Genomic DNA, 23844 nt, shown 5'->3' on the forward strand with positions numbered 1-23844 from the left:
TCCAAACTCGTCATTAAGCTTGAGACCCTGGGTCTCGACCCCACTCTGTGCAACTGGGTCCTGGACTTTCTGTCGGGCCGCCCCCAGGTGGTGAGGGTAGGTAACATCTTCACCCCGCTGATCCTCAACACTGGGGCCCCACAAGGGTGCGTTCTCAGCCCTCTCCTGTACTCCCTGTTCACCCTTGACTGCGTGGCCATGCACACCTCCAACTCAATCATCAAGTTTGCGGACGACACTACAGTGGTAGGCTTGATTACCAACAACGATGAGACGGCCTACAGGGAGGAGGGAGGGAGGAGGTGAGGGCACTCGGAGTGTGGTGTCAGGAAAACAACCTCTCACTTAACGTCAACAAAACAAAGGAAATTATTGTGGACTTCAGGAAACAGCAGAGGGAACAGCTCCCCATCCACATCGACGGGAACGTGGAACATCACCGTCTGGTACGGCAACTGCTCCGCCCACAACCGTAAGGCTCTCCAGAGGGTAGTGAGGTCTGCACAACGCATCACCGGGGGCAATCTACCTGCCCTCCAGGACACCTACACCACCCGATGTCACAGGAAGGCCATAAAGATCATCAAGGACAACAACCACCCGAGCCACTGCCTGTTCACCCCGCTGTCATCCAGAAGGCGAGGTCAGTACAGGTGCGTCAAAGCTTCTATCTCAAGGCCATCAGACTGTTAAACAGCCATCACTAACATTGAGTGGCTGCTGCCAACATACGGACTCAAATCTCTGGCCACTTTAATACATTTCATAAATGGATGTAATAAAGGTATCACTAATCACTTCAATAATGTCTACATATCCTACACATCTCATGTATACTGTATACTGTACCATCTACTGCATCTTGTCTATGCCGCACGGCCATCTCTCATCCATATATTTATGTACATATTCTTAGTCATCCCTTTACATTTGGGTGTGTAAGGCAGTCATTGTGAATTTGTTAGATATTACTGCACTGTCGGGACTAGAAGCACAAGCATTTCGCTACACTTGCATGAACATTTGCTGAACATGTGAATGTGACCAATAAAATTTGATTTGAAGGCCTGTCTCTGAATAGTTGATGTTGAGATGCATCTGTTACTTGAACTCTGTGAAGCATTTATTTGGGCTGCAATTTCTGAGGTTGGTACCTCTAATGAACTTATCCCCTGCAGCAGAGGTAACTCTAATGAACTTATCCCCTGCAGCAGAGGTAACTCTGGGTCTTCCTTTCCTGTGGCGGTCCTGATGAGAGCCAGTTTCATCATAGAGCTTGACAGTTTTTACGACGGCACTTGAAGAAACTTCCAAAGTTCTTGACATGTTCCGTATTGACTGACCTTTATGTCTTAAAGTAATGATGGACTGTCATTTCTCTTTGCTTATTTGAGCTGTTCTTGCCCTAACATGGACTTGGTATTTTACCAAATAGGCCTATATTCTGTCACAACACAACTGATTGGCTCAAACGCATTAAGAGGGAAAGACATTACACAAATTAACTTAAGGCACACCTGTTAATTAAAATGCATTCCAGGTGACTACCTCATGAAGCTGGTTGAGAGAATGCCAAAATTGTGCAAAGCTGTCAAGGCAAAGGGTGGATACTTTGAAGAATCTCATATTTGGTTACTACATGTTTCCATATGTGTTATTTCATAGTTTTGATGTCTTCACTATTATTCTACAATGTAGAAAATAGTTACACAAAAAAAACTAGAATGAGTAGGTGTGTCCAAACTGAAATAGAAATTAGAGTTATATACACACTGCTGTAGAGAGAAGGAAGGGCCTGGGTCAGAAAGTAGGAAGGGCTTGGTTCAGAGAGTAGGAAGGGCTTGGGTCAGAAAGTAGGAAGGGCTTGGGTCAGAGAGTAGGAAGGGCTTGGTTCAGAGAGTAGGAAGGGCTTGGGTCAGAGAGTATGAAGGGCTTGGGTCAGAGAGTATGAAGGGCTTGGGTCAGAGAATAGGAAGGGCTTGGGTCAGAGAGTAGGAAGGGCTTGGGTCAGAGAGTAGGAAGGGCTTGGGTCAGAGAGTAGGAAGGGCTTGGGTCAGAGAGTAGGAAGGGCTTGGGTCAGAGAGTATGAAGGGCTTGGGTCAGAGAGTAGAAGGGCTTGGGTCAGAGAGTAGGAAGGGCTTGGGTCAGAGAGTATGAAGGGCTTGGGTCAGAGAGGAAGGGCTTGGGTCAGAGAGTAGGAAGGGCTTGGGTCAGAGAGTAGGAAGGGCTTGGGTCAGAGAGTAGGAAGGGCTTGGGTCAGAGAGTAGGAAGGGCTTGGGTCAGAGAGTATGAAGGGCTTGGGTCAGAGAGTAGGAAGGGCTAGGAAGGGGGTCAGAGAGTAGGAAGGGCTTGGGTCAGAGTAGGAAGGGCTTGGGTAGGAAGGGCTTGGGTCAGAGAGTAGGAAGGGCTTGGGTCAGAGAGTAGGAAGGGCTTGGGTCAGAGAGTAGGAAGGGCTTGGGTCAGAGAGTAGGAAGGGCTTGGGTCAGAGAGTAGGAAGGGCTTGGGTCAGAGAGTAGGAAGGGCTTGGGTCAGAGAGTAGGAAGGGCTTGGGTCAGAGAGTAGGAAGGGCTTGGGTCAGAGAGTAGGAAGGGCTTGGGTCAGAGAGTAGGAAGGGCTTGGGTCAGAGAGTAGGAAGGGCTTGGGTCAGAGAGTATGAAGGGCTTGGGTCAGAGAGTAGGAAGGGCTTGGGTCAGAGAGTAGGAAGGGCTTGGGTCAGAGAGTAGGAAGGGCTTGGGTCAGAGAGTAGGAAGGGCTTGGGTCAGAGAGTAGGAAGGGCTTGGGTCAGAGAGTAGGAAGGGCTTGGGTCAGAGAGGAAGGGCTTGGGTCAGAGAGGAAGGGCTTGGGTCAGAGAGTAGGAAGGGCTTGGGTCAGAGAGTAGGAAGGGCTTGGGTCAGAGAGTAGGAAGGGCTTGGGTCAGAGAGTAGGAAGGGCTTGGGTCAGAGAAGGGCTTAGGAAGGGCTTGGGTCAGAGAGTAGGAAGGGCTTGGGTCAGAGAGTAGGAAGGGCTTGGGTCAGAGAGTAGGAAGGGCTTGGGTCAGAGAGTATGAAGGGCTTGGGTCAGCGATTAACTGGAACATAAATTGAGAGAACCAAATGTTTGAAATGTGAACCAACTTCTCTCACTGTGGTGGGATCCTGGTATTAAAATGTTTTACATGATAAAAAAAACACTGACTGAACCATGTGATTTGTTATTACGCTTCTGGTTCCACCTAGTGGTCATATGATGTAGTTGCAGTGTTCAGCTCTGATGACCAGGGCCCTGTTCAAAACTAGTGGACTACATCGGGTCCCATTTGGGACATTATCATAGTCACACTGGGCTAAGACATAATGAGCAGCACAATGAAAAAAAATAAAGAAAAATAAATCTCTCCACAACCAGTTTTAAAACTCCCATGTCATCATCTTTATTACGTTTTCAAATCAGACTGAATTGATGTGATCAGGGATGTAAAGACTTAAAGACAGGAGAACAAATCAGCAGCCAAACAAACCTATAGTATAATAACACACAACGCAGAAGAGAAAACCATTGATCGCTCCATTGTGAAACTCATCAAGAAACTCTAGATCCCAGAGGAGGAAATACCTTTCTGGCCTAATGAAATGATGAAAGAGGTTTGTTCTGACATTCTGTAGAGAAGTGAAACTGTTTTGGGTGATTCTCTCAATGTGTTCAGGTCTTTGTTTGTTTCCTTTTGTCTTTTTTTCTAAAAAGCATCACATTATTTACACATACAGTATATTACAACACTTCCACTCCTATTCTCTCAGTAGCTCAGTGGGGTGAAGCAGTGCTCCCTTCCCGTGTGTCTGATTGGTTACTGCATGTTAATTAGCCTCGTCTGATTGGCTTAAAGTGTGTTCCTGGCGTGTGCTGATTGGTGATACTGAGGGAAGGAGGGCGGGGCATGTGAAAGGGGGACAGTATGGAGTGTTTCATTGGCTGACGGTGGGTGGATGTAACTGTGGAGGACTAGAAGCATGGTTTGGGAGGGGAAGGAAGGGTCTTTAATGGGGTCATATTAACAGAAGGCCTTATGTTGTAATCTGTAGGCAGTGTGCAGAGCTAAATTGCAGGTAGACTAAGTTTGCATTAAGTTGGAAAGCACCGAACAGATGTTTTTATTAAACTCAGTCCATTTTCACCTGCGATGGTGTGCAAGTTTTACAACAACAAAGCCTTGTGCTACTGAATTACACCCCACACACCTTATAGGGTTTGTTCCACAATGGACTGGGTCAGTTGACCAAACCTCTTCTGGAGTACTGCCAGTTATTCCACTTATGGATCCAGTTTGATCACCGTGAGCTCTGACGAAGGCCGTGAGGCCGATACATAAGCTTATTACACTAAAACATACTGTCAAGAGCCGTGTGAAATATTGGCTTTTTGTTTTCAAGATATCACTGAATTTTCCTCTACGCACCTGCAACCTCAGATGTGAGAGTGCTGCTCCTACATTCAATCACGCTGAGGGCAGAATGACTGAGGGTTGGTCAGGAGAAGGGTTGGCCACTCGGCCAGCTCCTGGGTACATTCCAAATGGCACCCTATTCCCTAAATAGTGCACTAGTTTTGACCAGAACCCATAGGGGTCATATAGGGAATAGAGTGCTATTTTGGACTCAATCCTTGCTTAGGTTAAGGCCCTGTGGGTTATGGTGGACTGTAGTGGACAGGGTGAAGTCTCCCCTTGCTACAGATCTAGGATCAGCTTCCACTCCCCCTAATCCTAACCTTAACCATCTGTGGGGGAAATGTCAAACTGACCCAAGATCAGTGTCTAGGGGCAACTCCCCCCTGCTCCATTGAGGACGGGGCTGAAGGGGACTGCAGCGGTCACAAGGCCCCCCCCAGCAGAGGACAGGAGTGGGAGCGGATGTCGTTGTGTTTGTGGAAGGCCTCGTCCAGGTCCAGAGCCAGGCCGTTGATCGTCACCTCCATGCAGCCGCGGTAGAACGACGACACCAGGGTCGACACCAGGGGCACGTCTGGTACAGGGGTTAGAGGTCACAGGTCAGGGGTCAGAACGGAAATTAATGACACCAGGAGAAGTGGTTAATGGTAATGGCGAAACTCTGTGTGTGTGTGTGTGTGTCTCTTTATTCGTAACTGGGTGTTTGTCTAGAGTACAGTAGTAATGAGTGTGTGTTGTTGCATGTCTCTCTCTGCCTATACCCGTCTAACTCACCGGGGAGCCCTCCCATACCCGTCTAACTCACCGGGGATCCCTCCCATACCCGTCTAACTCACCGGGATCCCCCCATACCCGTCTAACTCACCGGGGATCCCCCATACCCGTCTAACTCACCGGGGATCCCCCCATACCCGTCTAACTCACCGGGGATCCCCCCATACCCGTCTAACTCACCGGGATCCCTCCCATACCCGTCTAACTCACCGGGGATCCCTCCCATACCCGTCTAACTCACCGGGGATCCCTCCCATACCCCGTCTAACTCACCGGGGATCCCTCCCATACCCCGTCTAACTCACCGGGGATCCCTCCCATACCCCGTCTAACTCACCGGGGATCCCTCCCATACCCCGTCTAACTCACCGGGGATCCCTCCCATACCCCGTCTAACTCACCGGGGATCCCTCCCATACCCCGTCTAACTCACCGGGGATCCCTCCCATACCCCGTCTAACTCACCGGGGATCCCTCCCATACCCCGTCTAACTCACCGGGGAGCCCTCCCATACCCGTCTAACTCACCGGGAGCCCTCCCATACCCGTCTAACTCACCGGGATCCCCCCATACCCGTCTAACTCACCGGGATCCCCCCATACCCGTCTAACTCACCGGGATCCCCCCCATACCCGTCTAACTCACCGGGATCCCCCCATACCCCGTCTAACTCACCGGGGATCCCCCATACCCGTCTAACTCACCGGGATCCCCATACCCCGTCTAACTCACCGGGATCCCTCCCATACCCGTCTAACTCACCGGGATCCCTCCCATACCCGTCTAACTCACCGGGGATCCCTCCCATACCCGTCTAACTCACCGGGGATCCCTCCCATACCCGTCTAACTCACCGGGGATCCCTCCCATACCCGTCTAACTCACCGGGGATCCCTCCCATACCCGTCTAACTCACCGGGGATCCCTCCCATACCCGTCTAACTCACCGGGAGCCCTCCCATACCCGTCTAACTCACCGGGAGCCCTCTATACCCGTCTACCTCACCGGGAGCCCTCCTATACCCGTCTACCTCACCGGCGAGCCCTCCTATACCCGTCTACCTCACCGGGGAGCCCTCCTATACCCATCTAACTCACCTGGGAGCCCTCCTATACCCATCTAACTCACCGGGGAGCCCTCCTATACCCATCTACCTCACCGGGGAGCCCTCCTATACCCATCTAACTCACCGGGGAGCCCTCCTATAAAGGTGGTTGAAGGCAGGCTGAGGTCAACCGTCTCCTGTCCAGGTGTGGTGTGACTCTGTCCAGGCTGACCGTCCACCTCTAGTATGGTCAGGTTCCCACTGACCGTCACATTGACCTCATGAACCTCTGCATCACACAGGAAGGCCGGGGCGCTGGCCACAATCACGTCACCCACAGAGACCAGGACATACTGGGGGGGGGAAGAGAGAAACAGACAGTCAGACAGACATCACACTCGAGACAAACAAAACATGAATTCAGACAGCCAGAGAGAGGTCAGAGTCAGACAGACAGAGAGAGGTCAGAGTCAGACAGACAGACAGAGGTCAGAGTCAGACTGCGAGTCAGACAGCCAGACAGAGAGAGGTCAGAGTCAGACAGCCATGCAGGGCAGAATTAGACCAATATCCATTTATAATAAAAACTAAAAAAAGAACAATTCAGTTTCGGAAACATACAGTGACATATCATATCATTACCGAGCCCTGCAATACCAAGAGCTGAGCAAAGAAGAGAGTCCCTTCATCCAGCTGGTCCTGAGTTCACACACCTGTTCTACTAACAAACTGAAGCCTCAGTCCCCTCATCCAGCTGGTCCTGAGTTCACACACCTGTTCTACTAACAAACTGAAGCCTCAGTCCCCTCATCCAGCTGGTCCTGAGTTCACAAACCTGTTCTACTAACATACTGAAGCCTCAGTCCCCTCATCCAGCTGGTCCTGAGTTCACACACCTGTTCTACTAACATACTGAAGCCTCAGTCCCCTCATCCAGCTGGTCCTGAGTTCACAAACCTGTTCTACTAACATACTGAAGCCTCAGTCCCCTCATCCAGCTGGTCCTGAGTTCACAAACCTGTTCTACTAACATACTGAAGCCTCAGTCCCCTCATCCAGCTGGTCCTGAGTTCACACACCTGTTCTACTAACACACTGAAGCCTCAGTCCCCTCATCCAGCTGGTCCTGAGTTCACACACCTGTTCTACTAACACACTGAAGCCTCAGGACCAGAACATCCAATCAATCAGAATAAACCAAATTACAACACAGTCAAAACAAAACTATATTGCTTATTGTGAAACACAAACACAAAGCAGTGCTATCTGGCCCTAAATCGACACAACAGCAGAACCTGAGACGGAGCTGCATTTCCTGACAAAATGTAAAAAATATAAAACAATTAGAGAGTTTAATTTCCCCAAATATGAAACCCTTATTCAAGGTTTCAAAGACCTCTCTGATGAAGATAGGCTACCCGTCCTGTTGGGGGAGGAGGCAGAGAGCTGTGGGTTGACAGAGCACTACATTGCTGCCTGCCACAGTGTCTGACTGACCAACCAACCTGCACATGTCCTCCATTGTTATTATCGTTCAATGGTTGTTTTGACCCTTGATTATTGTTGTTACTGTTGTCCCTGACAATATTATGTTAATTATGTTAATATTCTAAATCTCCAAAGTAAGCTTTCTCAACATCTACATTGTTACATCATGCCAATAAAGCAAATTGAGTCAGACAGACCGACAGCGTCGGGCCAAGTAACCTCTCACCTCCCGCCACTCCTGGTTGTCTCTGTGGTAGTCGGAGAGAGAGATGGAGAGAGGGACGCTGTCCTGATAAACCAGGGCCAATAGAACCCCAACAGTGGAGGCTGGTCTCAGAGTCAGCTGGATACTCAGAGACTGGGACTCTGCTGGGGAGAGAGATGAGAGTCAGCTGGATACTCAGAGACTGGGACTCTGCTGGGGAGAGAGGAGAGTCAGCTGGATACTCAGAGACTGGGACTGTACTGGGGAGAGAGGAGAGTCAGCTGGATACTCAGAGACTGGGACTCTGCTGGGGAGAGAGGAGAGTCAGCTGGATACTCAGAGACTGGGACTCTGCTGGGGAGAGAGATGAGTCAGCTGGATACTCAGAGACTGGGACTCTGCTGGGGAGAGAGGAGAGTCAGCTGGATACTCAGAGACTGGGACTCTGCTGGGGAGAGAGGAGAGTCAGCTGGATACTCAGAGACTGGGACTCTGCTGGGGGAGAGAGAGTCAGCTGGATACTCAGAGACTGGGACTCTGCTGGGGGAGAGGGAGAGTCAGCTGGATACTCAGAGACTGGGACTCTGCTGGGGAGAGAGATGAGTCAGCTGGATACTCAGAGACTGGGACTCTGCTGGGGAGAGAGGAGAGTCAGCTGGATACTCAGAGACTGGGACTCTGCTGGGGAGGGGAGAGTCAGCTGGACTCAGAGACTCAGCTGGATACTCAGAGACTGGGACTGTACTGGGGAGAGAGGAGAGTCAGCTGGATACTCAGAGACTGGGACTCTGCTGGGGAGAGGGAGAGTCAGCTGGATACTCAGAGACTGGGACTCTGCTGGGGAGAGAGGAGAGAAGCTGGATACTCAGAGACTGGGACTCTACTGGGGAGAGAGATGAGTCAGCTGGATACTCAGAGACTGGGACTGTACTGGGGAGAGAGATGAGTCAGCTGGATACTCAGAGACTGGGACTCTGCTGGGGAGAGAGATGAGTCAGCTGGATACTCAGAGACTGGGACTGTACTGGGGAGAGAGATGAGTCAGCTGGATACTCAGAGACTGGGACTCTGCTGGGGAGAGAGATGAGTCAGCTGGATACTCGAGACTGGGACTCTGCTGGGGAGAGAGATGAGTCAGCTGGATACTCAGAGACTGGGACTCTGCTGGGGAGAGAGATGAGTCAGCTGGATACTCAGAGACTGGGACTCTGCTGGGGGAGAGAGATGAGAGTCAGCTGGATACTCAGACGGGGACTCTGCTGGGGGAGAGAGATGTGGTTATACACACACAGGTCAATGTGTAAACGATACATACAAATCAGAAGATGCATAGAGACGTACACACACACACACCAGACCCACCGTATGTGATGTTGAACAGAGCGAAGCCTGTCCCAGGGTAATAGGTTCCGGGGTTTTCTGTACTGAAACACTGCATGTTGTCATTAGACCTGATGGTCTCCTGAATGGACGTATCCTCTCCGGTTAACCAGCGCCACTCACGCATACAGCCATCAAACCTCGGGTTCACCTGGAGAACACACATTAGGCAGAGAACACGCACATCTCCCCATAACAGAGATTCTAGAGAGAACAGACCCCACCCCTCTAACCTGGTTGATGAGACTGTCCTCTTTGAAAGGGACGCCCCCTACAGTCAGGTTGAGTTCATGCATGCCTTTCTTCAGGGTGAACAGATCTCCATTCACAGCTATCTTCATCACTGCCTCCCTGTCAATCTTTATCACCAGACTCCGCCCCTGCTCCTCCACTGAGATCTACAGACCAATCAGAAAAGACAGGAGCTCAAATTGTAAAAAAAACAACATTTGACAGGTTCTTATCCTACAGTGTCTCAGTCCCAAATGATATCCTACTTCCTATACAGCACACATTCTGACCAGGTCCCCAGTAACACCTCCTCCAAAAAGTAGTGCACTACATAGGGAATAGGGGGCCATCTGGGATGCACCCCTGAGTCAACGACCCCTCAGGAGAGATGCCACTTTAGACTATTGAGACCCAACCCATAAGTTACCCCCCCCCCCCACCTTGTAAACCCCAGAATAACCTCTGACCTTTCTCCACTGTCCGTCGTTGACGGCAGGCCCGCTGCTGGTGACCCGGCTGACCGCCCCGTACCTCAGCTGCAGCTCCAGTTTCCCATGATGCATTGCAAGAACAATCCAAGAACTGTTCAGGTGACCACCAGCGAAGAAGATGACCCCCTCTGGGTCAAAGGTACGGAGGTCAAACTCAGCTGAGAAGCTAGAGGAGGGAGAGACAAAGACAGGATGTAATATAATTCTACAATGGTACAAGACTATGGTTGGAACTATGAACCCTTACAATGCTTATGCCTTGCTGGCATCTTTCCAGGTCTCTTGGAAAAGAGGTTGAAACCTCAGGAGACTTGTAAGGTTAAAAAGGTTAGAGGTCAAAGGTAAGGCCTACCCAGTCTGGACTCTCATGCGGTAAGGTTAAAAGGTTAGAGGTCAAAGGTAAGGCCTACCCAGTCTGGACTCTCCTGCGGTAAGGTTAAAAGGTTAGAGGTTAAAGGTAAGGCCTACCCAGTCTGGACTCTCCTGCGGTAAGGTTAAAAGGTTAGAGGTTAAAGGTAAGGCCTACCCAGTCTGGACTCTCCTGCGGTAAGGTTAAAAGGTTAGAGGTCAAAGGTAAGGCCTACCCAGTCTGGACTCTCCTGCAGTAAGATTAAAAGGTTAGAGGTTAAAGGTAAGGCCTACCCACTCTGGACTCTCCTGCGGTAAGGTTAAAAGGTTAGAGGTTAAAGGTAAGGCCTACCCAGTCTGGACTCTCCTGCGGTAAGGTTAAAAGGTTAGAGGTTAAAGGTAAGGCCTACCCAGTCTGGACTCTCCTGCGGTAAGGTTAAAAGGTTAGAGGTTAAAGGTAAGGCCTACCCAGTCTGGACTCTCCTGCGGAAGCGTAGCCTGACCACTGGGACTCCGCTGAACATTCGGCCCAGGTAGAGAGAACGGGAGTTCCTCTTCATGGTGAGAGAGACGCATGTAGTGATCTCCTGGAGAGGGGGAGAGAGAGGGGGGGGGAGAGGGGGGGGGAGGGGGGGGGAGAGAGGGGGGAGGAGAGAGGGGGGAGGAGAGAGGGAGGAGGAGAGAGGGGGGAGGAGAGAGGTGGGGGAGGATAGAGGGAGGAGGAGAGAGGTGGGGGAGGATAGAGGGAGGAGGAGAGAGGGAGGGAGGAGGAGAGAGAGGGGGGAGAGAGTGGGGGAGGAATTAGTCTAGTGTTGCAGCAGTAAATTCACTCTGGCTATCTACTCCGATTTCAGAGCGCAGAATGACTGAGGAATTTGCGAACGCGCTACACTGTTGAATATAACCAGTGTCGGCAAAAAAACAATTAAATTGTTACAAGCAGCACAGTTCCAGTCACCAACGCTCTGGATAACATGACAACAGCCTAACCAGCTCTGCTACGGTGAGTAACAGGCTCAGAGTGAGGTGTTCTCCCATTTGTGTCTGGAAGTAGCTCGTAGACTGAACATCCACAGGACGGTAGATCTCCAGGAAGAGGGTTGGGAGCCCTGGTCTAGAGTACAGTGCTGCTTGTCGATAATGAACCTTTGACTGAATCCCGGACTAATAGATGGGGGGTGTTTTCTATGGGTCTTGATAATGTTTTCTACGGGTCTTGATAATGTTTTCTACGGGACTTGATAATGTGAGTGGGGACTTTTTACCTGACAGCTCCTGAGGTCGTGGCTCAACTTCTTGCCCTGCCGACCGTCACAGAAACACCGGAAACTACCGGGTGTGTTCACACACTCCTCACACACTCCCTGCTCACACTCGTCCACATCTGACAGAGAGGGGGAGAGAGAGGGAGGGAGAGAGAGAAAAAACAGAGGGAGGGGGAGAGAGAGGGAGACAGAGAGAGGGGGAGAAAGAGGGAGGGAGAGAGAGAAAGAGAGAGAAAAACAGGGAGGGGGAGAAAGAGGGAGGGAGAGAGGGGGAGAGAAAGAGAGAGAGAAAAAACAGAGGGAGGGGGAGAGAGAGGGAGACAGAGAGAGGGGGAGAAAGAGGGAGGGAGAGAGAGAAAGAGAGAGAAAAACAGGGAGGGGGAGAAAGAGGGAGGGAGAGGGGGAGAGAAATAGAAAAAACAGAGGGAGGGAGAGAGAAAAAACAGAGAGAGGGAGGGGGAGAGAGAGAGAAAGAGGGAGGGGGAGAAAAAAACAGAGAGAAGGGTGTCCCATTGGTCCATCTCTGGAACTACAACCCCCAGACAAGGCTGGGGGAGAAAACCACTGAAGTGAAAAACAACGTCTCTAAAATGTTATCGGCATCAACAGATGGAGGAACAACTCCTGACTTAGATCTCTCCTGATGTCAACTGAACCATGTCCCAAATGGCACCTTATTCCCCTACAGCCAGGGTCTAAAGTAGTGCACTACATAGGGAATGGGGAACCATTTGGGATGAAGCCAGAACATCTGTCCCCGTCTGTCTGAATGACCTTAGAAGGCCATGAGGTTTATTATGATACAGATGGATAAATGTTAGTTCTTCTAAAGAGTAACTCTGTGACCACCTCCCCCCCCCTTCCTCGCTCCCTCCCTCCCTTCCTCGCTCCCTCCCTCCCCCTCCTCGCTCCCTCCCTCGCTTTCCCTTTTTCTCTTCCTCCCTCCCCCGCTTTCCCTCCCTCCCTCCCTCTCTTCCTCCCTCTCTTCCTCCCTCCCTCCCTCTCAGTAAGTTAAATCCAAGACAGGAACAAACTTGTTTGACAAATAAAAGACTAGGATTACATTTCCCAATGACATTTATAAGGACCATTGAGCGTTTGGCAGGAGAGGATGTCGTGCAGATAGAGATCGGTCTTGTAAAAAAAAAAAATAATAATAATTAAACAGAATGTTTTGACTATAAATAAAAAGATGACGTGCTAACAGCTTACTTTGGCAGTCATCTGTGTGTGTGTGTGTGTGTGTCTCAGAGTGTGTGAGAGAGAGATTGTGTATGTCAGTGGAGGCTGGTAGGAGGAGCTATTGGAGAACAGGCTCATTGTAAATGACTGGAATTAGTATCCAAAAACATGAAACGTTGGACTCCATTTATTACATACCATTACAATGAGCCGGTCCTTCTATAGCGCCTCCCACCAGCCTCCACTGGCGTGTGTGTGTGTGTATGACAGTGTGTGTGTTGGTATGTATGAAGGACAGCTGGCTGTGCCACTAGACTAGCTACACCTGGCTGTGTCACACACACTGCATTCAAAATGTATTCAGACACCTTGACTTTTTTTTATTTATTTTTTTAAATGAAGTTTTCCAACTTTTTACTTTGTTGAAGCAACTTTGGCAGCGATTACAGCCTCAAGTCTTCTTGGGTATGAAGCTACAAGCTTGGCACACCTGTAGTCGGGGAGTTTATCCCATTCTTCTCTGCAGATCCTCTCAGGTTGGATGGGGAGCGTCGCTGCACAGCTATTTTCAGGTCTCTCCACAGATGTTTGATCGGGTTCAAGTCCGGGCTCTGGCTGGGCCACTCAAGGACATTCAGAGACTCATTGTCCTGTTGGAAGGTGAACCCTTTTCCCCCAGTCTGAGGTCCTGATCGCTCTGGAGCAGGTTTTCATCAAGGATCTCTCTGTACTTTGTTCCGTTCATCTTTCCCTCCATCCTGACGAGTCTCCCAGTCCCTGCCGCTGAAAAACATTCCCACAGCATGATGCTGCCACCACCATGCTTCACTGTAGGGATGGTGCCACCACCATGCTTCACCGTAGGGATGGTGCCCGGTTTCCTCCAGACGTGACCCTTGGTATTCAGGACAAAGAGTTCAATCTTGGTATCATCATACCAGAGAATCCAAGCGAGAATCCGTCTGGCCACTCTACCATAAAGGCCTGATTGGTGGAGTGCTGCAGAGTTGGTTGTCCTTCTGGAAGGTTCTCCCATCTCCACAGAGGAACTCTGGAGCTCTGTTAGAGTGACCATTGGGTTCTTGAACACCTCCCTGACCAAGGCCCTTCTCCCCCGATTGCTAAGTTTGGCCGGGTGGCCAGCTCTAGGAAGAGTCTTGGTGATTCCAAACATCTTCCATTTAAGAATGATGGAGGCCACTGTGTTCTTGGGGACCTTCAATGCTGCAGAAATGTTTTGGTACCCTTCCCCAGATCTGTGCCTACGACACAATCCTGTCTCAGAGCTCCACGTACAATTCCTTCGACCTCATGGCTTGGTTTACTTTGCTTGGTTTACTTTGTCATTATGGGGTACTGTGTGTAGATTGATGACATACGGTTTTAATTTTAATCAATTTTAGAATAAGGCTGTAACGTAACAAAATGAGGAAAAAGTCAAGGGGTCTGAATACTTTCTGAATGCTCTGTATATAATGTATTCTATAGATTATAGTTTGTATTACATGTATATAATGTGTCAGTACGGAGTAATGTGTTTTTGGTGTACTGCTCACCTAGGCAGGTCTTGGTGTATATAATGTGTCAGTACTGAGTAATGTGTTTTTGGTGTACTGCTCACCTAGGCAGGTCTTGGTGTATATAATGTGTCAGTACTGAGTAATGTGTTTTTGGTGTACTGCTCACCTAGGCAGGTCTTGGTGTATATAGTGTGTCAGTACTGAGTAATGTGTTTTTGGTGTACTGCTCACCTAGGCAGGTCTTGGTGTATATAATGTGTCAGTACTGAGTAATGTGTTTTAGGTGTACTGCTCACCTAGGCAGGTCTTGGTGTATATAATGTGTCAGTACTGAGTAATGTGTTTTAGGTGTACTGCTCACCTAGGCAGGTCTTGGTGTATATAGTGTGTCAGTACTGAGTAATGTGTTTTAGGTGTACTGCTCACCTAGGCAGGTCTTGGTGTATATAGTGTGTCAGTACTGAGTAATGTGTTTTTGGTGTACTGCTCACCTAGGCAGGTCTTGGTGTATATAATGTGTCAGTACTGAGTAATGTGTTTTAGGTGTACTGCTCACCTAGGCAGGTCTTGGTGTATATAATGTGTCAGTACTGAGTAATGTGTTTTAGGTGTACTGCTCACCTAGGCAGGTCTTGGTGTATATAATGTGTCAGTACGGAGTAATGTGTTTTTGGTGTACTGCTCACCTAGGCAGGTCTTGGTGTATATAATGTGTCAGTACTGAGTAATGTGTTTTTGGTGTACTGCTCACCTAGGCAGGTCTTGGTGTATATAATGTGTCAGTACGGAGTAATGTGTTTTTGGTGTACTGCTCACCTAGGCAGGTCTTGGTGTATATAATGTGTCAGTACTGAGTAATGTGTTTTTGGTGTACTGCTCACCTAGGCAGGTCTTGGTGTATATAATGTGTCAGTACGGAGTAATGTGTTTTTGGTGTACTGCTCACCTAGGCAGGTCTTGGTGTTGTGGTCGTAAACATATCCCGTCTCACACAGACAGTCATAGGCTCCATCCTGGTTCACACACCTCGCTGTCCCACACATACCTGGATCCTGGCACTCATCCACGTCTGAAACACACACACACACACACACACACACACAGTAAGGACAGTTCAATACTTCCTTCAGGTAAGGTGTGTGTGTGTGTGTGTGTGTGTGTGTGTGTGTGTGTGTGTGTGTGTGTGTGTGTGTGTGTGTGTCTTACCGTTACACATCTGGCGTCCAACCAGCATGTAACCGCGGCGACAGGAGCAATGGTAGCTACCTATAGTGTTGTTACACTCGTGGTCACATTCTCCATTCTTCTTGATGCACTCGTTGACATCTGCCAATCACAGGAGAGACACAGAGGACATGTGACAATATGAACCAATCACTTTATCCATCAACTACATTGAACGTAGCTAAGTGTCACATGACACTTTAATGTGAGTTCTGATTAAAACGTTTATACATAGTCTTTAACTAAATAAATCACACACACACACACACGTCTCTTTTCCGGCGGCTTAGAGTGACTGCTCTGATGAGCTGAATGGTTTCTGTGTGCGTGTGGTTGGTCAGTGGAAAAGCCTCCGCCTCAGAGTCAGTCAGACACGTTGATGTTCTGGCTTCCCCCGCCGACCAACGGCTGGGTGGCAGGATGAGTCACCACAGAACAGTGAGAGATGGAGTCTGCATTCCAAATGGCTCCCTATTCTCATGGTGTTCTGGTCAAAAGTAGTGAGACAGGTCCCCAGCCCCCCGCGTGCAAAATTATTCAGCCTCTTTACTTTCAGTGCAGCAAACTCTCTCCAGAAGTTCAGTGAGGATCTCTGAATGATCCAATGTTGACTAAAATGACTAATGATGATAAATACAATCCACCTGTGTGTAATCAAGTCTCCGTATAAATGCACCTGCACTGTGATAGTCTCAGAGGTCCGTTAAAAGCGCAGAGAGCATCATGAAAAACAAGGAACACACCAGGCAGGTCCGAGATACTGTTGTGAAGAAGTTTAAAGCCGGATTTGGATACAAAAAGATTTCCCAAGCTTTAAACATCCCAAGGAGCACTGTGCAAGCGATAATATTGAAATGGAAGGAGTATCAGACCACTGCAAATCTACCAAGACCTGGCCGTCCCTCTAAACTTTCAGCTCATACAAGGAGAAGACTGATCAGAGATGCAGCTAAGAGGCCCATGATCACTCTGGATGAACTGCAGAGATCTACAGCTGAGGTGGGAGACTCTGTCCATAGGACAACAATCAGTCGTATATTGCACAAATCTGGCCTTTATGGAAGAGTGGCAAGAAGAAAGCCATTTCTTAAAGATATCCATAAAAAGTGTCGTTTAAAGTTTGCCACAAGCCACCTGGGAGACACACCAAACATGTGGAAGAAGTTGCTCTGGTCAGATGAAACCAAAATTGAACTTTTTGGCAACAATGCAAAACGTTATGTTTGGCGTAAAAGCAACACAGCTCATCACCCTGAACACACCATCCCCACTGTCAAACATGGTGGTGGCAGCATCATGGTTTGGGCCTGCTTTTCTTCAGCAGGGACAGGGAAGATGGTTAAAATTGATGGGAAGATGGATGGAGCCAAATACAGGACCATTCTGGAAGAAAACCTGATGGAGTCTGCAAAAGACCTGAGACTGGGACGGAGATTTGTCTTCCAACAAGACAATGATCCAAAACATAAAGCAAAATCTACAATGGAATGGTTCAAAAATAAACATATCCAGGTGTTAGAATGGCCAAGTCAAAGTCCCGACCTGAATCCAATCGAGAATCTGTGGAAAGAACTGAAAACTGCTGTTCACAAATGCTCTCCATCCAACCTCACTGAGCTCGAGCTGTTTTGCAAGGAGGAATGGGAAACAATTTCAGTCTCTCGATGTGCAAAACTGATAGAGACATACCCCAAGCGACTTACAGCTGTAATCGCAGCAAAAGGTGGCGCTACAAAGTATTAACTTAAGGGGGCTGAATAATTTTGCACGCCCAATTTTTTAGTTTTTGATTTGTTAAAAAAGGTTTGAAATATCCAATAAATGTCGTTCCACTTCATGATTGTGTCCCACTTGTTGTTGATTCTTCACAAAAAAAATTGTTTTATATCTTTATGTTTGAAGCCTGAAATGTGGCAAAAGGTTGCAAAGTTCAAGGGGGCCGAATACTTTCGCAAGGCACTGTAGAGAAAGAAAGGGAGCGAGAGAGAGAGGCATATAGAGAAAGGGAGAGAGAGACATATATATATAGAGAGAGAGAGAGAGAGAGAGAGAGAGAGAGGCATATAGAGACAGGGAGAGAGAGGCATATAGAGAAAGAGGGAGAGAGAGAGAGAGATATAGAGAAAGAGAGAGAAAGAGAGAGAGATATAGAGAGAGAGAGAGAAAGAGAGAGAGAGAGAGATATAGAGAAAGGGAGAGAGAGAGAGAGAGATATAGAGAAAGAGAGAGAGAGAGAGAGAGAGAGAGAGAGAGATAGAGAAAGGAGAGAGAGAGAGATATAGAGAAAGGGAGGAGAGAGAGAGAGAGAGAGAGAGAGATATAGAGAAAGATATAGAGAAAGGAGAGAGAGAGAGAGAGATATAGAGAAAGAGAGAGAGAGAGAGAGAGAGAGAGAGAGAGAGGCATAGAGACATATAGAGAAAGGGAGGCATAGAGACATAGAGAAAGGGAGAGAGAGAGAGGGAGAGAGGGCAGAGACAGAAAGGGAGGGAGAGAGAAAGGGCAGAGAGAAAGGGAGAGAGGGCAGAGAGAAAGGGAGAGAGGGCAGAGAGAAAGGGAGAGAGGGCAGAGACATATAGAGAAAGGGAGAGAGAGAGAGAAAAAGGGAGAGAGAGAGAGAGAACAGAGAGAAAAGGAGAGAGAGAGAGAACAGAGAGAAAGGGAGAGAGAGAGGGCAGAGAGAAAGGGAGAGAGAGAGGGCAGAGACATATAGAGAAAGGGAGAGAGAGAGAGAGAGAGAGAGAGAGAGAGAGAGAGGGCAGAGAGAAAGGGAGAGAGAGGCATAGAGACATATAGAGAAAGAGAGAGAGAGAGAGAGAGAGAGGCATAGAGACATATAGAGAAAGGGGAGAGAGAGAGAGGGCAGAGACAGAAAGGGAGGGAGAGAGAGAAAGGGCAGAGAGAAAGGGAGAGAGACATACAGACAACTCACACAGAGCCCAGTGGCACTCCAGGGACGGTGCGTGTGTGTCTGTGTGGATGGAGACAGCTTCGTCACGGTCTATCCAAGTCAAGGTCAGACAGGACTCACCCTGTACCGATCATTGTCACATTCTGGAGACAGTGTGACACTGCAGAAAATCCTCTCTGTCCCCACCTCGGTCACTTTGTATGTGTGACGAACAATAACACAGTAGCCTTCTCCCTGGCCATGTGGCCAGACTCTATGTCCCCAATACACTGGTCCTATTCCTCAGCATCACATCGGGGATTGTGGGTAAATTGTGACTGACTGATCTCCAACTAGTAATGAGTAGTTATTTCTGACGCCAGGTGATTGGTGGATCAGCCACCAATCTTTATAGAGGGCTGCAACGTGGAACAAGTCCACTGAGTTTCTGTAGATCGTGTCACAGTACCTTTCTCACAACGGACTCCTGTCCAGCCAGTGAAGCAGTGGCAGAGGAAGTCGCCCTTTTGGTCCTCACAGCGCACCGTACCTCGAGGATTACAGGGAGATGGAGAGCACTGGTCTGGAATATCTGAGAGACGGGGAGGGAAAGGGAGAGAGGGGGAGGCAGAGAGGGGGAGGGAAGGGAGAGGGGGGGGGAAGGGAGAGAAGGGAAGGGAGAGAGGGGGAGGGAGAGGGGGGGGAGAGAGGGAGAGAGAGAAGGGAAGGGAGAGAAGGGAGAGAGAGAGGGGGGGAGGGAGAGGGGGAGGGAGAGAGGGAAGGGAGAGAGAGGGGGGGGGAGAGAGAGAAGGGGGAGGGGAGAGGGGGAGGGAGAGAGAGGGGAGGGAGAGAGGGAAGGGAAGGGAGAGAGGGGGGAGGGAGAGAGAGGGAAGGGAAGGGAGAGAGGGGGAGGGAGAGAGAGAAGGGAAGGGAGAGAGGGGGAGGGAGAGAGAGAAGGGAAGGGAGAGAGGGGGAGGGAGAGAGAGAAGGGAAGGGAGAGAGGGGGAGGGAGAGAGAGGGGGAGGGGAGAGAGAGAGGGGGAAGGGAGAGAGAGAAGGGAAGGGAAAGGGAGAGAGGGGGAAGGGAAAGGGAGAGAGGGGGAAGGGAGAGAGAGAGACAGGGAGGGGAGGGGAGAGAAAGAAAGAGAGCATTAGAGGTCATCCTGTCAGGGAAATAACATCCTACAGTACAGCAAGTCATTGATTGTGAAGGTACATAGCTCTGTTACTATATAATGTGACGTGTTTTAGCCAGGCTGGTCCATAGCTCTGTTACTATATAATGTGACGTGTTTTAGCCAGGCTGGTCCATAGCTCTGTTACTATATAATGTGACGTGTTTTAGCCAGGCTGGTCCATAGCTCTGTTACTATATAATGTGACGTGTTTTAGCCAGGCTGGTCCATAGCTCTGTGTTACTATATAATGCCTCCTGTGATGCCATTGATAAAGGCCCTGATCTAAAGCAGTGCACTACATAGGGAATAGGGCCCTGATCTAAAGCAGTGCACTACATAGGGAATAGGGCCCTGATCTAAAACAGTGCACTACATAGGGAATAGGGCTCTGATCTAAAGCAGTGCACTACATAGGGAATAGGGCTCTGATCTAAAGCAGTGCACTACATAGGGAATAGGGCTCTGATCTAAAGCAGTGCACTACATAGGGAATAGGGCTCTGATCTAAAGCAGTGCACTCATAGGGAATAGGGCTCTGATCTAAAGCAGTGCACTACATAGGGAATAGGGCTCTGATCTAAAGCAGTGCACTACATAGGGAATAGGGCTCTGATCTAAAGCAGTGCACTACATAGGGAATAGGGCTCTGATCTAAAGCAGTGCACTACATAGGGAATAGGGCTCTGATCTAAAGCAGTGCACTACATAGGGAATAGGGCCCTGATCTAAAGCAGTGCACTACATAGGGAATAGGGCTCCGATCTAAAGCAGTGCACTACATAGGGAATAGGGCTCTGATCTAAAGCAGTGCACTACATAGGGAATAGGGCCCTGATCTAAAGCAGTGCACTACATAGGGAATAGGGCCCTGATCTAAAGCAGTGCACTACATAGGGAATAGGGCTCTGATCTAAAGCAGTGCACTACATAGGGAATAGGGCCCTGATCTAAAGCAGTGCACTACATAGGGAATAGGGTGCCATCTGTGACAGACTAAAATGCCTGCTGTGATGCCATTGAATAGAGTTATTTTCCCCTCCCAGGATCTGAGTACAGCATAAATAGCTCTACTGCCTGTCTCTCTCCCCCTCCCGTCTCTCTCTCCCCCTCCCGTCTCTCTCTCCCTCTCCCTCTCCCGTCTCTCTCTCCCTCTCCCCCTCCCCCCTCCGTCTCCCCCTGTCTCCCGTCTCCCCCTGTCTCCCGTCTCCCCCTCTCTCTCTCCCTCTCCCGTCTCTCTCTCCCGTCTCTGTCTCTCTCTCCCCCTCCCGTCTCCCCCTGTCTCCCGTCTCCCCCTCTCTCTCTCCCCCTCCCGTCTCCATCTATCCATCCTGGAGTGTTATATATAAACTAGTAGTTCCTGCAGTTCTTTCTCCTTCCATTACTGCTGACTGTGTGCTGACGGGGGGGGACGACAATCTCTCTGTCCTGGACGCACGGCTGAGTCATATCAACTCCCTGGCTGACTCTGACTAGAGTTCCAACAACCAATCAGCAGACAGGATGGGCAGGCCCACTCATTCCTGGACTCAGCAGCCCTGATGCAGCAGAATACTCCAGCCTTTCTCTCTCCTCCTCTTGCACCCCCCCACCCTCACTGGCGTCACAGCTTGCTCACGTCACTGATCTCAGATCTGCAGTCACGGAGTGCGTGATGCTGAAAGGAGGTGTGTCACGCACACTTGGTTACTACTGCAGAGTTCCACACGCATGCATCCCTCCCTCCCTCTCTCCCTCTCTCTCCCTCCCCCCTCTCCCCCTCTCCCCCTCTCCCTCCCCCCTCTCCCCTCTCTCCCTCCCTCTCTCTCCCTCCCCTCTCTCCCCTCTCTCCCTCCCTCCCTCTCTCCCCCTCTCCCTCCTCTCTCTCCCCCTCTCTCCCCCCCCTCCCTCTCCCCCTCTCTCTCTCCCCCTCCGTCTCAAAGTCACAGCAGCTGTCTTGCCGCGTCATGCTGGCTGACGCCCAGTAGACACTGACCCATAGACATGAAGAGACATCCCTCCTCTTATCTTCACCTTAAATCAGATAACTTTCTCTCAGTGTTCTGCAGTAGTGAGGTGGTGCAGTGCAGCCTGCCCTGCCCAACAGAAGGAACTGTGTGCTCACTGCTCCTCATACACAACGTTTATAAACCACACAGAGAGGGAATGAGGAGAGAGAGGGAATGAGGAGAGAGAGGGAATGAGGAGAGAGAGGGAATGAGGAGAGAGAGGGAATGAGGAGAGAGAGGGAATGAGGAGAGAGAGGGAATGAGGGAATGAGAGAGAGGGAATGAGGAGAGAGAGGGAATGAGGAGAGAGAGGGAATGAGGAGAGAGAGGGAATGAGGAGAGAGAGGGAATGAGGAGAGAGAGGGAATGAGGAGAGAGAGGGAATGAGGAGAGAGAGGGAATGAGGAGAGAGAGGGAAGAGGGGGAATGAATGAGGAGGAGAGGGATGAGGAGAGAGGGGAATGAGAGGGAGAGGAGAGGGGGAATGAGAGAGAGAGGGGGAAAGAGGGGGGGAGAGAGAGAGGGGGAATGAGAGGGGAGAGAGAGGGGGAATGAGAGAGGGGGAAAGAGGGCGAGAGAGAGAGGGAAAGAGGGCAAAAGAAGGGGAATGAGAGGGTGAGAGAAAGAGGGAATGGGAGAGGAGAGAGGTTGAATGAGAGTATGGTAGAAAGAGGTGTGAAATAAAAGTAGAGTAGAGAGAGGAGCTACATGCTCATATGTACTGTACGTGAGTCAGTTTGTCTGTCTGCAGCCCTAGTCAGGAGGACAGACAGACGAGGAACTCACTGTGAACACAGGTGATCAGGTCTTGTTTCTTCTTGTCCGTGTCCCCAAACTTCTCCATGCACGCTAATCAGAGAGACAGGGCAGAGAGAGAGAGCAGAGACAGGGCAGAGAGAGAGAGCGAGACAGGGCAGAGAGAGAGCGAGACAGGGCAGAGAGAGAGAGCGAGACAGGGCAGAGAGAGAGAGCGAGACAGGGCAGAGAGAGAGAGCGAGACAGGGCAGAGAGAGAGCGAGCAGGGCAGAGAGAGAGAGCGAGACAGGGCAGAGAGAGAGAGCGAGGCAGGGCAGAGAGAGAGAGAGCGAGACAGGGCAGAGAGAGAGAGGGAGACAGGGCAGGGAGAGAGAGAGCGAGACAGGGCAGAGAGAGAGAGCGAGACAGGGCAGAGAGAGAGAGCGAGACAGGGCAGAGAGAGAGAGCAGAGAGAGGGCAGGGCAGAGAGAGAGCGAGACAGGGCAGAGAGAGAGCGAGACAGGGAGCGAGACAGGGCAGAGAGAGAGCGAGACAGGGCAGAGAGAGAGCGAGACAGGGCAGAGAGAGAGCGAGACAGGGCAGAGAGAGAGCGAGACAGGGCAGAGAGAGAGCGAGACAGGGCAGAGAGAGAGCGAGACAGGGCAGAGAGAGAGCGAGACAGGGCAGAGAGAGAGCGAGACAGGGCAGAGAGAGCGAGACAGGGCACAGAGAGAGCGAGACAGGGCACAGAGAGAGCGAGACAGGGCACAGAGAGAGCGAGACAGGGCACAGAGAGAGCGAGACAGGGCACAGAGAGAGCGAGACAGGGCACAGAGAGAGCGAGACAGGGCACAGAGAGAGCGAGACAGGGCACAGAGAGAGCGAGACAGGGCACAGAGGGAGCGAGACAGGGCACAGAGGGAGCGAGACAGGGCACAGAGAGGAGCGAGACAGGGCACAGAGAGAGCGAGACAGGGCACAGAGAGAGCGAGACAGGGCACAGAGAGAGCGAGACAGGGCACAGAGAGAGCGAGACAGGGCACAGAGAGAGCGAGACAGGGCAGAGAGAAGATAGTTAAACACCATACAACAGATGCTAATAACCTAATCATGTAATAACAATCTCACCCAATGCTGAAGAGGTTGGGAACAGGAACCAAACTTACCCAAGTACTTTGGAAAGAAGTAGTCCTGAAGGAGAGAGAACAGAAGGAGAGAGGCTGTTAGTGATGTTTGAAAACAGTCTATGAGGTCAAACATGACAGATTGAGACTAAATGTGTCTGATGATAGATATGCATCATGTCATCTCATGTTAACGGGGTGTGGCACCACACAGACGAGTAGCCCCTCCAGGGCTTCCTGGGAACGTTCTACAACTCTCTCTCCTGCAGAATAGCCCGAGTGCCAGTCTGTTTGTGCTGTTATGACAAACTCCTCGTTAGCATGTGTTGGGTTTCACTATGACAGCAATGGAGTT

The 23844-nt window shown here is 50.1% G+C and overlaps 1 protein-coding gene across 2 annotated transcripts in view; it reads right to left on the reverse strand.

The window, feature by feature from the left end:
- Nucleotides 1–3384: 3384 nt before the first annotated feature.
- Nucleotides 3385–23844, reverse strand: part of gas6 (growth arrest-specific 6) — a 32521-nt gene continuing 12061 nt past the window's right edge. The window contains exons 3-15 of one of the 2 annotated variants that reach the window (XM_042318391.1): nt 23532–23556; nt 22417–22479; nt 18938–19060; nt 15561–15680; nt 15301–15423; nt 11653–11771; nt 10856–10974; nt 10016–10205; nt 9551–9715; nt 9300–9468; nt 7959–8101; nt 6390–6597; nt 3385–4997 (exon numbers count right to left, since the gene is read on the reverse strand). In XM_042318391.1, the coding sequence (XP_042174325.1) occupies nt 4846–4997; nt 6390–6597; nt 7959–8101; nt 9300–9468; nt 9551–9715; nt 10016–10205; nt 10856–10974; nt 11653–11771; nt 15301–15423; nt 15561–15680; nt 18938–19060; nt 22417–22479; nt 23532–23556 (1719 nt within the window). In that variant the 3' untranslated portion in view covers nt 3385–4845. The remainder of the gene's footprint in view (nt 4998–6389; nt 6598–7958; nt 8102–9299; nt 9469–9550; nt 9716–10015; nt 10206–10855; nt 10975–11652; nt 11772–15300; nt 15424–15560; nt 15681–18937; nt 19061–22416; nt 22480–23531; nt 23557–23844) is intronic. The other variant, XM_042318392.1, reaches the window with a different exon arrangement.

The sequence above is a fragment of the Oncorhynchus tshawytscha genome, unplaced genomic scaffold, assembly GCF_018296145.1.
Source record: "Oncorhynchus tshawytscha isolate Ot180627B unplaced genomic scaffold, Otsh_v2.0 Un_contig_2903_pilon_pilon, whole genome shotgun sequence".
NCBI classification, from domain to species: Eukaryota; Metazoa; Chordata; class Actinopteri; order Salmoniformes; family Salmonidae; genus Oncorhynchus; species Oncorhynchus tshawytscha.